General features: G+C 41.6%; 1 protein-coding gene across 1 annotated transcript; it reads right to left on the bottom strand.

Annotated features, from left to right (window-relative positions):
* Positions 1 to 787: 787 nt before the first annotated feature.
* Positions 788 to 14611, bottom strand: ttbk2b (tau tubulin kinase 2b). Its single transcript, XM_085382597.1, has 15 exons — positions 14028 to 14611; positions 13501 to 13623; positions 13259 to 13406; positions 9220 to 9293; positions 8998 to 9138; positions 8806 to 8910; positions 8198 to 8263; positions 7526 to 7618; positions 7315 to 7440; positions 7054 to 7211; positions 6670 to 6859; positions 6078 to 6292; positions 5527 to 5989; positions 2871 to 3544; positions 788 to 1957 (listed from the first exon to the last, which is right to left on the bottom strand). Exons 2-15 carry the CDS (start codon positions 13567 to 13569, stop codon positions 1615 to 1617), a joined length of 2865 nt encoding a protein of 954 aa, XP_085238723.1. The 5' UTR covers positions 13570 to 13623; positions 14028 to 14611; the 3' UTR covers positions 788 to 1614.
* Positions 14612 to 15688: the final 1077 nt, after the last annotated feature.

The raw sequence follows: 15688 nt of genomic DNA, 5'->3' as shown, positions 1-15688 counted from the left end.
AATATTTGAGAGAAAATCCCAATAATCACACAATCCCCTAAGAGGAAACACTTGGCAACAGTGGAAAAGAAGAACTCTCTTTTAACAGGAAGAGACCAGAACCAAACTTAGGGAGGGGTGGTTTTCTGCTATAAACAACTGGGGGAGATGAGGGAAAAGGAAAGAAAAGAACATAGAAAGATGACAATAAAACACAAACTGGGGTTGAGTAGACAAACATCACATCATGGCACATCAATGGAATTGTAGTGTTCAGTGCATCACCGGAAGTCCTGTTGCAGCACAACTAAGTAGAGGACTGTGATAGCTGAAGTCTGTCTTCCATTCTACTTTTAGGACAACAAGTAAGCCTCCACTCAAAGAGAAAAGTACTGTATTAAGCTGATAACGTGATCATCACAGTATCATGAACTACTGTATGCAGGTAATCAGGTCTCATCATATCTTAAAGACCACACAGTGTGATGTATAGTTAATCTACCTTTATCTAAATATTAGATGTTGTCTGACCTCACTTTTTCACTTGAGCGTGCTCAGTCGAGGTTCATCTGTGCATTCTTTCCCCCTTATCTGATAACTGGCTGATTCTAACAGAAACTGCATAAATTCTGTTAATTATCAAGAAGCAGAGACGTAAAGGGGTGGAAAACCTTTTGTGGGGGAGCTGTCATTTGTTTACTTACTTATAGTGTAAACTATATTAAAACTGTCTTTAAGATAAGCATGAAGCACAACAACAAGATACAATTTAAAACTCATGAGAAGGAATAGTCCAAGTCATTGCTGGTCTATGTCATGGATGTATTTTGATCAGAAGCAGCTCAATAAAAATGCAGATGCTTCAGCCAATTGTACAAATAAAAAAAACAAAAAAACAACCCAGAAATCATTTGCAATGACACTCATGCACGATTACAATACTAAAGTATGAGTGCACTTAAACATGTACATTCTAATATGCTGATGCCTTCTGCATGTTAAATACTTTATAGCAAAGTAAGAGCACACTATTACACTCTGATATGCCAAAATGAGCAATTCATTGTTACATACTATAATTAATCTAGCAGTTTTACAGGAGTGAGGTCAATATGGGACTGCATGCCCTGCTTCTATACATGAATGCTGATGTCTGTGTGCTGCTTGTGGTGTTGTTTACTACTGTAGTGTTCTAAATGTGAGTACATGGTCTCTATTAGTGTATACCATTTTCCTAATGGTACATATCTACAATTAGCATTACTTTATTTTAGATTTCTTTACATCCCTCAAGTATTAAACATAACCTTTTTGGTCTCATAGTAGGCCTATATGGAGTGTTAAGAGAGTGTAGTGATATGAGAGGTAAAAGTTGGCAATCTCAAGATTTTCTCACTATTTGTGTTTCTGCTGCAGGTATCAAGCCACCAAAGTCAAGTATTCTGAGAGACACATCCAAGGAATGAATGAATAAATAAATAAATACAATTTATCATACACTTTACATTACATACAGTACATTCCCTTGAGTAAATACCATATTTACACATGCTATCTGGGTGACTGGATGTGAGGCAGCCTCTCGCTACAAGTTGCACGATACGGATCAGTCATTTGTGTGGAAACACGGCCACATCAAGTCACTTTGCCGGAGCCTTTACCCTCGTAGATCGAACCCCTTCCTCTGGAGCCGTGGCTCCACTGACCCAGCCCGCCAGACCTGTCCGGAGGGTGAGCGTGCCGAGGAGGGGAGCCAGATAAGCTAGACGGAGAGCGGCTACGGCCCTGCAGTGCCCCGCCGTCGCGGAGCTCCCGGGACGGGGAGGAGCTGAGCGAACGCTGTAGGGAGGAAGATGAGCTGCGAGGGCAAGGAGGCGGGCTGAAGAGCATCCCGCTGCGGTCCTGCATCAGCTGGGTCAGGCTCGCCAGGAAGTCTGCGTCGCTGGTGCTGCTGGCACGCACCCTTAACCGCCGCCGTCTGCAAAAAAAACAAAAAAACAAAACTAATTCTCAGCAGCTATTTGAATTACTGTGTATTAGTATTAGCTGCTATCATTAGGATTATTACATATTTATTTATCGTTCTAATTTATTATAGCAAAGAACCTACTTTTTATTATTCTGTTATTTTAATAGTATGATTGTTTATGTTTGTCTGTATACACAAAGTTCAGCAGTGCTTCCAGTTTCATTGTATGCTTATCCTATTGGCAGTGTCCATCCTTTTGTTGTTGTTTGTTTTCAAACAGACTTAATATGACGGATGGATGCTTTGATTTTTGTGCAGTCAAAGAAAAAAAAGATTATTATTTGCCCTATTTTCACTTTTTTTAAAACTCATTGTACCCAAACAGAATCATATAGTTGATTTTTTTAATGTAAGGCTGTAGTTTAATTTCTTTTGTCACTTTTGTTGACAACATAAATTTGTTTTGTCTCTGCTGTGTTAGATATACAGTTATGTATTGCCCAGATGTCCCAGTTTTACACTGGGAGTTGACTACTGCGTACATTCATGGATCTGTCCGAAGCCAGCAGCATGAAATTAGTCTCAAATCTCCACGTGCGCATGCATCGTAAAATCGTATGCATTTGTAAATTAATTTTATGTTTGGTCAAATTGCTTCGTACTTGTGTGTGGATTAGAGCGGGCATTCATGAGTCCTCAAAAGTTACACACAAATCACATCAGACATTTGCACATTTTACTGCTTACTGGTTCAGAGTTTAGAGTTAACTGGTTAGCAGAAGCTGAACATTCAGAACAGGAATGAGTGGATTATTATTAGTAGTACATCAATTATAGATCATTTCACTTTCTTGGGCAGGTGAGAAAAAAAACTACTGGGAAACAATGATTGTATCACATTTCCCCAGTTTGGACCACATACCTGTTGTCTACACATGGGCGGATGGGCGGTTTCCCAGGAGGTGGCCGGGGCAGAAACCTGCTAGTGAGTTGCTCCGGCACAAACGTGGCACTCACAGGACGTGGGATTTTACTTTTACTGCATGATGACAAGGACAGCGAGAGAGGGTCTTCTCCTGCACAGTCGGATCTGGAGCCTCGGTCTGAGGAGAGCCTGTCTCTGGGCAGGGCGGAGGGGAGGTTGTCACAGGACAGAGATGGAGAGGGTGAGTGGGTGGGGGAGCCAGGGATGGGACTGCTCCAGCGGTTACGCTTCTCTATGTTCAAGTCCCTGCTCGGAGAGTCCAGGGGGTTGCTGGGATCTCGGACAGGGATTCGACTCAACCTTGGCGATGAGGGAGAGTCCCTTCGTTTGAGCAGAGCAGGAGGCGGCGAGGAGGACACGGTGACTGTGCTCTCCACAGCACCGCCCACGGTATCGGCTTGAGGCTGCTGATTCGGCTCCGATGAGCGATCGGGCAGACCAGAATCGCTCTCTGGGTCTCTGTCGTTGGCCAGATGAGCTGTGGGGCCTTTGGCAAGGCTTGGGACAGGAGCCAAGTCCAACTTCCCTTCCTCAGATTTAGCACATGGTGCCTCTAGAGGTATTGCATCACTCCTCTCCTGTACAGGTGATTGTGGCGCACAGCTGGAGGACTGAAGGGAATTAGATGATTATTAGATGGGAATAACATTTAAGATTAAAGACAATAGCTAACTGATATAATATTAACCTTGCATGTAATAACCAGAGGTGTGGACTCGAGTCACATGACTTGGACTCGAGTCAGACTCGAGTCATTAATTTTATGACTTTAGACTTGACTTGAAAAAATGTTCTAAGACTTGTGACTTGACTTGGACTTTTACACCAATGACTTGGGACTTGAATTGGACTTGAACCGGTTTACTTGAAAAGACTTGATATTTTACCCCAAATATAAAATTTAACATGCATATTATATAGAGATTGAAAATGTGACGTCATTCACGGGTAGAACCGCAAAGGATTCTGGGAACTCGTGGCAAGCGGTACTAGCGCACGCAGGCTTTCAATTGAAATCAGTTACACAGCGATAAAAAGAAACACAAAAATGTCAAGAAGCTGTTGTATTATTAACTGCAATAGCCGGTCGCATGACAGCCACGGGAAGCCGACGGGTAAAGAGATTGGTTGTTATCGGATTACGTCGTTGAAGAGAAATTGTTCGAGCCATGTTTCCGAAGTAACAAAGACGCGACGGATGGTCTGGATTGCAGCCATTCAAAGATCAAATATAACGTCCCAGAACACTCCAGCTCACAGGTTAGTCTGCTCCAAGCATTTACACGAAGGTCAGTCTGCTGTTGTAGTTAATGCGTCATTTTCATAACATAATTGGTGATATAGGTTACAAGCAAGTCTGGCGCTGAACAGAAATTGTCGCGCTATGCTCCTTTGTTTATTGTGCATAAATAGTGAATTGTCCTGACACAATATTGCGTTTCGCTTCTGTTATTATGGTACATTGACAAAAACATATACTTTTATTCACAGGATAAAACAGGTTTTTTGTATCACTAATTGTCCAGTACGATTACAGCATACAATATTGTTGTCACTGCTACATTTCTGTGATGCTACCAGAAATTATTTCCACTACTAATTAATTACCGTTGAGCTCAAAGGTCCTATTAATAAACGGTTAAGGAATGTGTATTTATGACGACGATTTGTGAGAGTGGTAAACTTATGATACGTACGATGGTCTTTCGTTCTACACGGTGCATTTCAAGGTCCTGTACCCATCCGTCGGTAAACTGTACCTGGGCTTGTTGCAGTGACCTGAAGTTACTAAACTTCATGAGTGTATGCACTCACTCCAAGAGCCGTATGATTATAAATATGCATATAAATATGCTACGATGAGATAGCTGACTTCATCTAACTAGCAAATGTTGGCCAGGCTACGTTGGTGATGCAGTTTTTTTTAATATGTATGATATTTTTGTCATGCGATTTTAAAGCTGGTCCTACAACCGCATCCAAGAATGACATGCAGCTTATCTCAGAACTGTCGGTGAAAATTATTCTTGGAGCTAGGTTTAATTGAGCTGCATTTTAAAGAGGTACAATTTCACAATTTGTGTATATTTTCTAAGTTCACTATTTTGTCATGTGTTGAGAAAAACACAGATTTAAAAATTACATGGTCTAATATTTACATTTAGCATAACTGCAACATTATTTTTTCGTTTTTTTTTTTTTTTTAAAGACTCGAAAGGACTTGAAATTCAAAGTTTCAGACTTGTGACTTGACTCGGACTTTTACACCAGTGACTTGAGACTCGACTCTGACTTGCCTGACATTACTTGAGACTTGACTTGAGACTTGAGGATAAAGACTTGAGACTTACTTGAGACTTGCAAAACAATGACTTGGTCCCACCTCTGGTAATAACTGGATATTTCTTTTCTGTTGTACGCTGTTAAATTTTATTCTTAAAATTATCCATCCAACATTCAAATTGCATCTACATTTGCATAGCAACTGTGGAAACTCTTTGTGAAGTCAGCCTTAAGTTGAACCTGTTTAGTCGAATTCATCTCCCCTGTGTTGATCTCAGTTAATGTACAACAAGATTATTGTTATTCCTACCTGCTCCATCTGGGACCTTCCCATAATGACTGAAGGCATTTGTCCCAGCATGCCCGGCAGCCTTCTGTGTCCCAGTAACCACGTGCCAGGCATGGCCATCTGTGACAGCACAGGGCTGCTGGGCACACCGGTGGACTGGCCATCCTGCCGCTCGGACGAGTGGTTCTCCGTGTCAGCAGCAATGTGAGACCCAGGCTTGCCCTCGTGTGATGCTTCTGCTGCTGGCTTGCTTCCTCCAGATCCTTGCTCTAGCTCCAGCATCACCCACTCCTGAGAGTCTCCCTCTTGAGGCACAGGACTAAAGTTTACAGCAACAAAGCCGCTGCTTGCTGCGGCTTCCTCTGGGTCGGGGGTTGCTGTGCCAGAGCGCTCTTCATTGCAGGAAGACATCTGCTGCTCAGGGCCTTTTTCAGGAATTGACTTTTCTCCAACGTGAGAAAGGACAGGCCGCTGTTTGCCCAGGCTGAAATGACACATTGTAAGCATTAAGGTAAGAATGTGTCTGCTTAAAGGCTGAAGCTTTTGTTTAATTGCAATTTTTAATTACTGACTAGGCCTCAAGGAATCGCTCAATGGTGGGCTTGGGTTCTGGTCCGAGCCTCTTTTCAAAAGCCAAGCTCTGGCTGTGTCTCATCCTCCGGAGCAACGGTGCAGCCCGTTCCAAAAACATTGTCTCTGAACGCACCCGTCTAGGTGAGCTCTGCATGGAGCCGGTGTTTGGACTTTGGTTTCCCTGGTTCTGACTGTGTTCATCCTCACTCACAACCTGGGGAAAAAAAGAAAGAGGAAGAAGGAGTTTCAGAAACTGTAGCAAGACACTTTAAAAAGAGGGGAAGGCAGCCCAAGTTGTTTCTTCTTTACCAATTCGTCAAGAAGACAGTGAGCAATTTCAACCAAAGTTTAGCAGAGGAAGATGTAGGAGCAGAGGTCAGAGAGAGCTTTTCTCATTGAAAAATAAATGTATTCTTAAATCATATTTATGGGAAACACTCTGTGATGATGTGTGATGACTGGGGGGCATGAGCAGCCAGCGTAGTGTTGCAAAATGATCCACCCGACAGCACAAAAGAGCAGCATTACTGTATGAGTATTACATCCCGAGCTAAGAGCATCATACTTTACATTAAAGTACATTCCACTGACCTTCCTGATCATTGGCTGAGCGTGTTTATGGTTTTTGTTACGGTCCATCTCTTCCCATACGTCTGCACCAGGGGTGGTCGGCGTGGGTATCGGGGGGCAGTTGTCAGCGTCACTGAGGCGCTCCCCTTGCAGGACATCCTCAGTGTTCTCCCTCTGCAGCTCGCCTGGCAGCACTGAAGCATTGGCCATGCTGTGGAAGAGACCGGAAGGTCACCTTGCAACTCGTTCCCATAACATAATTTAGAGCAGTGATTTCTCAGGGATATCTGACTGTGCAGATTTCGAGTCTAAAAAAAGCTGCAGCTATATAACTGAGCGCATACCCAACCGAGTGTGAAGGAAGTGTGAGTTAAACGATGGACCTACGGCATTTCAAACACGTACCCTAAGTATGCTGGCGTGAGGCGGGTGAGCTGCTGAGCAGTGGTTGCTGCGGCAGTGATGGTCAGCATATCCTCTGAATCACATTTCTCCCAGTCATAGGGGTCATTCTCCAGCACGTTGTGGCTCTTCATGGCATTCTCGAACACAGACATCAGGAGCTGTCACGGAGAATAAAAAGAAAACACATGCATCAGCATTTTACAGTTGCAGAAGAAAAAACAGCACATGCAAAATAAGCCAAACAAGGGAGTGAATGCCAACCTGATAGTCAGGCTTAGTGTAATAGTCCAAGGTCATGATGTGCTCCAAGAAGGTACTAAACTCTGAGGGAAGGTGCTTCAGCATGAGTCGATGATCGTATGTCTCTTTTAGATTTCCTACTTGCTCCTGGGAAGACAGGAGGGAAAAGAGTGAGAGGATGACCTTACAGTGTATTGCTAAAATGTAGTAATGAACTCACTGAGGCACATACTTTGTCCTTAATTTTTCTCCAGGGAAGCTGACCAACCATAAATTCTACCAGCATGTAGAAGAGCGACCACAGGTCATCGTGACGACCCATTTCCTGCAAATTTGGACACAAGAAAAGGGGCACGGGGGTTAAAGGGTAAAATTGGACCTAATGCCAGCAGGGATTTTGACTTTCCTGCCATGTCTATGACAAACACATATGCTCCCAAAACTAGACGTATATACTCAGGAATAGTGTTTCCTCACTGCCACTGTGATATCACCATATGATTAGTGAAGTTCTGTTATGAAGCCCCAATTTGAGCAATTTTCACCATATTCACCTACTGGATTCTTAAAACTGGATCTGAGACATGATTTGAGCATATTCCAGACAACCCTCTTTTCTGACTCTTAGACTGACAAACTTCATGTTTTATTCATTATGATCTGAAACCAGCCACTGGGTCATTAACTCGTTAGGGAAGATAAGACGAGGTCACAGAGCGAAGGAGGCAAGGTCTGTTTTCCCATAGACTTCTATACAACCCAAACTATTTTGTAACAACAGGAGTCGCCCCCTGCTGGCCATTAAAGAGAAGCTAAGTTTAAGGCACTTCACTTTTCAGACTCAGGGGCTACATCCAACTTCCATATAATCGATGTGCTCAATACATCTACAGTGCAAGCTCACCTTATTCTTGTGAGCATTGATTGAAGCGTATCGCACAGTTCCTCTGAAGCCTGCCACGGGACGAGGCTGAAAGAAAAGAGAGATTTGGCAGAGTGATAGTGATAAACGGGTGTAAATGTAAAGCAAGCACAAAGCTAAAACCACATTTAAAACTCATAAGTAACACACTTTAGCTCTGAGTGTGGAGTCCCAGGCTCACGTCACATGATGACATGCTGAGTTAAAGCAGCAGTTGTGTGTGAACTCTAATGTATACCTCTGACTCTGTAATCCCTGGATTACACCTGGATCACGCTCTGGCGCTCTAGAGCAATATTTTTTTGTTTAACATCAAGTTAGGATTTTAAACTGCACAACATTACACAGGGAGTCTACGTGTGTACATACATACTGGCACTTTTATATACAGAACATGGGTGATGCATTTCTAACTTCTTTTTGATTTATTTTGGGCACTATTTAAAATCAATTTCCAAAAAAAAAAAGAAATTTAACAGCTGGCAGACTATGCTATAAAACCATTTCTCAGCATATTATTTTATGTATATAAGTACCTTTATGATTAAAAGCCCAACTATGCTCTAGTATAATCGGCACAGAGTACTTACTGGACGGACTTCCTGGCTGGAGTTGGTGAACTGACGGGCCAAACCAAAATCGAGCATGTAGCAGCACCTGCAGGTGCTGGCTAGTCTTCCCATCGCAAAGTTTGACTACAATTTTAACAGAAACAAACAAGTTTAAAAGTTTCTTTTTGTGATATTCAAATAAAACAAGATCTAACCCAACGGTCGACTTACTGGTTTAATGTCACGGTGCAAGAAGCCGACAGAATGGATGCTTTCAATGGCCTCTAAAATCTGCTTGCCAAGTCTTAAAGTTGTGGAGACGGAAAAGGTGCCGCGGGTCATCGTTCTGCGCAAATCTGCAAGGTTCCTTCCCTTCAGAGAGAAAGTCAACACCGTCAAATTCAAGAAGTAGAACAGATTAAATAAACTACTGCTGATTTGCAAGGCTCTTACCTGGAGTTCCATCACCACATAGTTGAAGCGATCATTCCTACCACAGCCCACAAAGCGACACACGTGGTCCTTGCCTGTGAAAGAAAGATTTATACAGTTTGAGCTTTGCCCATCTTCATGTTCAAACCCCTATTTGGTGTTGAAAAACTACCATCAGGATTTACTAATAAGGTTCAGAGTCAGTGCTACTTTTGCTCCAGAAAATTTGGGGGGCAGAGAACAGAGATGGGCAGTAACGCCTTACTGTAATCCGATTACTTTTTTCAAGTAACGAGTAAAGTAAGGGATTACTATTGCAAACACGGTAATTAGATTACCATTACTTTCCTGTAAGCACGCTGCGTTACTAAAACCGTGATTTTTTTGCGAGAATGTCTCATGACAGTGACGTAGGCGAGTGCGACGTTCGTGACAACAGCTGTGTGCAGATCAACAATGGATAATATATCGAGTGCGGGAGAGAGTATGAGCATGCAGCATTTAAAGCGTGGAAGTATTGACCTTACTTTGAGTTTGATTCCATAAAAAGTGACAAAAACATTAGCGTCCGTTGTGCGTGGGAAGAAAACTTCTTTTTACAGCAAAAAAAACCCCCCTAAACTTCCGAGCAAGCACCAAGTGCGCTACCACGTAATGGGAAACTGACCGCTGCGGCACACCTGCACCAGGGCAAACATCTGCCTACCCCACTCCTGCTTTACAGGTGAAAATAGAGCAACAGGACCGCTAGTGTTTGATTTTATTTATTTTCTGCTGTGTTTTACTTGCATCTATTTGAAAGACTGAGTGTAAGTGTGAGTTTATGTGCTGGAATGTGCAGAAAAAAGGTTTAAATGTTAAACAAATTTCTTCCAGTCAGAGAATGTTGCATATAATTACATTTTTGCTTGATGCATAAAGATTAAAACTAATAAAACAAGTTTTAAAAAGAGATTTGATTACATTTTGTATGATGGATTATGCAGAAAAAGTAGAATTGGGCTGTAAGATCTATTGCTTTATCACCTATTCAGGTTGTAAATCGTGTTTTTTAAAAAGTAACTAAGTAACTAATTACTTTTGAAAATAATTAATCAGTAAAGTAACAGGATTACTTTTGGGGGGAAGTAATCAGTAATTAGTTACTGATTACTTTTTTTAAGTAACTTGACCAACACTGGCAGAGAGTAATTTAAGCTATTAATGCGATTTATGGCTGGAAAGTTACTGCAAATTGTGCTAAATTTAACACAGAAAAAAGCGTGTTTTATACCATGTCTGTGATTGTGATTGTTGCTTCTGCGAATCTGAATTTATTCGAATGACAGGGAATGTGTTACGAGAACAAGCGCACACCTAGCAAGGGTGGATGACTCAAATCTGTGTGTGCCTTGCAGCTCTTTACCTAGTCTCACGCTGAACATGTTTAGAGCCAAGCCCATCAAAGGATTAGATCCCTATACAAGATATACAGTGCTGTGCAAAAGTCTTGAGCCACCACTCATTTCTTTATTTTTTGCTTCAAATGAGTCAGGCTTTCTTGTATTTTTTAGAGCAATAGTTCTCCAGGATTTTTGAAGTTCTTTCAAAATTCATCTTTGGACATTGGTTGCTTTTCCACTCATTTTCCATCTAGACTTTTTACCAGCCCATTATCAAAGGAATGATTTTTATTTTTGTTTGCATATAAAAAAAGCACCTAACTCGATGAACCAGAGCTGTCTCCACATAACAGAAAAGTCAGCAAAGAACCAGTTCTTAAAATGCATCTTTAGGCATTTTGATACTAGCAGCCTTTTGCAAAAAACATGACTCATTCCAATGTTTTTAGCTGACTCAAGGAAAAACATCAAAGATAACATAGTTTGATAAACATCAACACGGTGATTCCCAAAGAACTGTTAGCTGATAATTTGGCACATTTGCACGGTGTTAAGCGTGTCCTTAGAAAAATCTAAGGAAACTGGACAAGTGGAGAACAAAAGAAGGCAGGCTAAAAAGAAATACCAGCCCAAATCAACACGTCTGGTAACTGGTCTTATGGAGTGATTAATCCAATTATCATCAATATGTATAGAGAAGAGCAGGAAAGAGGTTTTGATCCATCATCTGGGAAGTATTTGATTGGCAATGACTTTATTTGTTACCACGACAATGATGTCAAACACACTGCTATTGCAGTGAAAGCATACCCATTTCCCTACCAAAATATAAAGGAATTAGAGGTGGCTCATCACTGTACAAGGTTGTGTCGTGTATTGGGTATAACAGACAGCCAACTTACTTTATACAGTCAGCAATGTGTTTACAGTGTTTCGGGTTTTTAATTCATATTTCAACACACAGATGAGTGTGTCTGCATACAGCGCTCTGCTCCATTACAAATCGACTCCAATGTAGTTTTTTATTTTGCTCCCCAGTAACAGATCTACGACACGCAATATTAAAATGTCAGAGAAAATGAAGCAATTAACAGGACGCATCTGAAATGTGTTGGATTCCCGTCTGACTCCTACGCCATGCAATACTGACTGTAGCCTCACGTGGCAGGCAGAAAAAAAAACGCAGAGAGCACATTAACAGTAAGAATCAACAGTAAGTTCAATATGTGTATGGGTCAGGATGTGACAGCAAATAAAGTTTTCTGCTCCTCTACATGTCGTACAGGTCAGCTGTTACTGACAGATTTCAGCTTCACACAGAGATCGAGAAAAAGTTCTGCACCACTTGAGCTGTCAGACGTATCCAGAGCACAGCTGTCTCAACCTCTATGATAGATGAGAAGAGTTAGCCATTATATCAGAAACAAGATGATTCTCCTTCAGCTGCCTATCATTGGTCTAAATTTCTATGATATAAAGAAAATGTGTAAAACTGTGTTACACTGTATCATTTTTGTTAGTAGAGTACTCGCTCCCTCATGTATGAGCTGCTAATTTGCAGTGCTGTTGGAAGATTGCTGGTCATTACTTAAATGAGCTGAAAATGAATTTACTGCATTGTTAGTAGACCACCCGAAGAATTTTACACCCTTCCATCATCTGCGCATTTTAATGCCTGCAGCCTGTCTTAGTAAATCTGAACGAAGATATCAATTTTTTATTATTATTTATTAGAATTATACTGTATACGGTATATATTTTTATAAAAGCAAATAAATATATATAGTATATAAAATATATATACACATTTCTTTCAGTAATACATATTTTCCAGCACCGATTATTTGTAATAATAATTGTAATGTACAAAAGCCAATGTACAAAACAAGAATTTGCTCTTCTTCTTTTTGTATAGTTTGCATTTCTGTTACATATTCTATTTTGCACAAGGGGAAAAGAAGAATTATCTCAGCTTTGTATCACACCCTTTATAAAGACTGCAAAAACGACAGGAGACCACAGAAAAAAAGCCAGTGCCATTTCTGAATGTCATGTCATTTACCAATGAACCAACTGCAGTCAACCAGGCAAATATCGATGAAGTGGTACAATCCTAGACATTTCCTTAGAGATAATACACAAGTCATCCATTACTTTCCTGTTTGAACAAGCTACAAAGCATGATTCTGATACACCACATTTTTTGCAGTGTTGTGTGCTCTAGATGACCCACATTTACATGAAATAACAACTTTAATTGAATTAAAGAAATTCTATTTTTAAGAAGAAATGGTAGAAAAGGCATTTTACATACTATTTTTCCCCCAAACAGGGTTTTTCAAACTGAGCCTGTGGGGAGTGACTTTGCACTTAATCTTGAATGGTCTACATTTAGTTAAGACAAAGAGTCTGCGTTACCTGACAACACAAGACTGCATCTCCCTGTCGTTTTTTTGTCATTTCATGAACACAAATGTAGTCTAACCTGGAATAAATTCACCTCCACAAACAAATATGCCTCAAAAATTGCAGTCCTAGTGAATTTCCTTTGTTTCTTTATGTTTTGGTGGAAGCCCAAAAACTCTCTGATGGGTGCCAAATGCATTTAAGCGCAGAAAACACCCTGCCCAAGAATTACTTCAGCTACTCTGCCAGTGATTTGGCACAGTATAACTCACCTTGAAGCTTCTTCAGCACAGCCACTTCCATCTTCAGCACTTGCTTGGGCTGCTGAGCAGACTCAACCTTCAATGCCACTGTGGCCTGGCTCAGCTGATCCAGAACCTCATAGATTTCCCCAAACCCACCTCCACCTATCTTCCTGGCCTGAAAAGGAAGGCAAGTCTCATTGTCGGAACAAGTGTATTATAGTGAAGAAATGAACCAGCGTGATTTTTCTTCCTTCTAAAGTGGGACTTACCACTTTCCATCTGTCTCTGACCACGTCTCCCACCGACAGGATGTCTGTGTGCTCTCCAGCCCCACTCATCCTGAGTGCTCTCAGCTACAGCCTACAGCTAGCATCAGTGTCGCAAGCACTTCACTGCAAAGAGGGGACAGCTTTTAGAGACCAGGTCAGTTTCCTCTTTCAAAACACTGCAAACTTCGTGATGCTGAATCCACAGAACATACAGGTCATCTTACTGTGCTCTGACGGGAGCATGTGGCTCATATGTGAATGGTAGCTCACGTCTCTCAAAGGAGCATTTAAAACCCAAACCTTCTCTAGCTGATTTTTTTTAAAGACAGAACCTACTATAGTGTAGTTAGTTGGAATCACAGCTAAAGCATAACACAGATAGCACAGAATATTCAGTTGACGTTAGATAAGATAAGCCATTTAGAGGGTACCCTCGCCAGCACACAGTGTTCACTGCAGTGGTCCTGTAAACAAGCTAACTAGCACATTTACCAATGGATAACGGTTAGGTAGCAAGCCTCTCTCACCTCGCTCCTGTGCGCTATCGCGATTTCGGCTAGAGTGTAAATTCCAAGCGGTCCCCATGCTCCCGGCGTACTCCGAGCTATGCGAGCGGTTCCAATGAGTTGTTTATTTTAGAAACGAGACAATGGTGGTGGACCATAGCTGACGTTAGCCGCAGTTAGCCAGCTAGCCTGCTGCTGATGCCCCGAACGCTCTCTCTCAGCAGCGGTGACGTCAGAGAACTCGAGTCCACTGATTGCTCCACAAAGTCCCGCATCCGCGAGACGCTGACGGAGACCGCTCCAGAGGAAAGGAGTCTTAGTGCTGAATACAGCGGCTGAGAAACGAAGTGGGAGCCGCAGCTTTGTGCCCTTGAAAAAAAACATACAGATAAGCCTTCACTTCGCGACACACACTGTCTCCAGGGACGATTACGTTTCTTTCTTTACAAAATAAAAATTAAAAGAAATATGGCAACATGAGGGCCCAAAAGCCAATCGGGCCGCGAAAAATGCCAAAGTATTACTTTAAGTGGAATTCAGATATACTTTATCCCAAAGTCCTGACATTCATTTGTTATGAGCAAGATAGTGGTGAGGTATGCGCAGGAGTGGCAGAAGGAAGAGATGGGCGGGCCGATCGAAATATCGATAGCATCGATACCAATGCTGATATCACTATCAGATCGATACTAGGTTGATAGGATCGATACTTTGTTTCTAGCCTCAGTTCAGTGTATGTTGCCATGGAAAGTAAAACATCACAGTGTTTTAGTGGTCATTTCATAAGTGATGACACACTGCTCTCCCCTATATTGTCTGCCTTTGGTATATTAAAAGTGTCAGTATCAGTATTGGTATAACCCTGTATTTACTTATTATTGGCTCTATACCAACATTTGCTGTATTGCACAGCACCAGAGGGGTTCAACCTGGGCATGGGATTACATCAGGGATGGTCCTGAGCCTTTCTTCTTTGCTATTGTGATGAAGAGGTTAAAGGACAATGTCAGGCTGGAGTTTCCATGGATTGTGATGATTGCAGACCACATTGTCAACTATGGTGAGATTAGGAAGCAGATGGAGGAGAGTGTAAGGAGGCGGCGGTAGTCTCAACATGCACAGAGCAGGGATGGTGGAATGTTGAAGATGAAGCTAACAGGCAGGAGGAAAAGCGGAAGGCCACTAAGGCGGTTCATGGAAGCAATGAAGGAAGACATGCAGAGATTGCAGCTTAAATCTACTGTTCTGTGCAAATGTTGTGATAATGCATCATTTATTAGCTTATTTATTCTAAGCATTTATGATCTAAATCAACAAAACAATGTCAACCTGAAGTGGAGAACAAAGTCCAGCATTTGTCTCCAAAATACTCCAAAAGGGGTAAAAACACAGACTGTGAGGGACTCAGCTGGTTAGGCATGAGGGTAAAGTAACTACAACACAAAACCAGACTGAAAATATAACTGAGCTATCAGACACAAAAGAAAAGGGAACTTAAATACTGGCTGATCACACCAAAGACGCCCAACGGGGGAACTACAACAAAGAAGTTATCTTATAAGAAGTAAATAAAACAGCAACTAGTTTGTCAGTTAGTTTAACTTATCAATAATCTAATGCAAAAAACAAAAACAACTGAATACCAAACTCAAATGTCACGTAAAATAAACAACCTATTTAAA

This window comes from Rhamphochromis longiceps, linkage group LG15 (assembly GCF_057381845.1).
Source record: "Rhamphochromis longiceps isolate RC_006_pf linkage group LG15, R_longiceps_female_GT1.1, whole genome shotgun sequence".
NCBI lineage: Eukaryota > Metazoa > Chordata > Actinopteri > Cichliformes > Cichlidae > Rhamphochromis > Rhamphochromis longiceps.
This window is presented reverse-complemented; position numbering and strand designations above follow the sequence as displayed.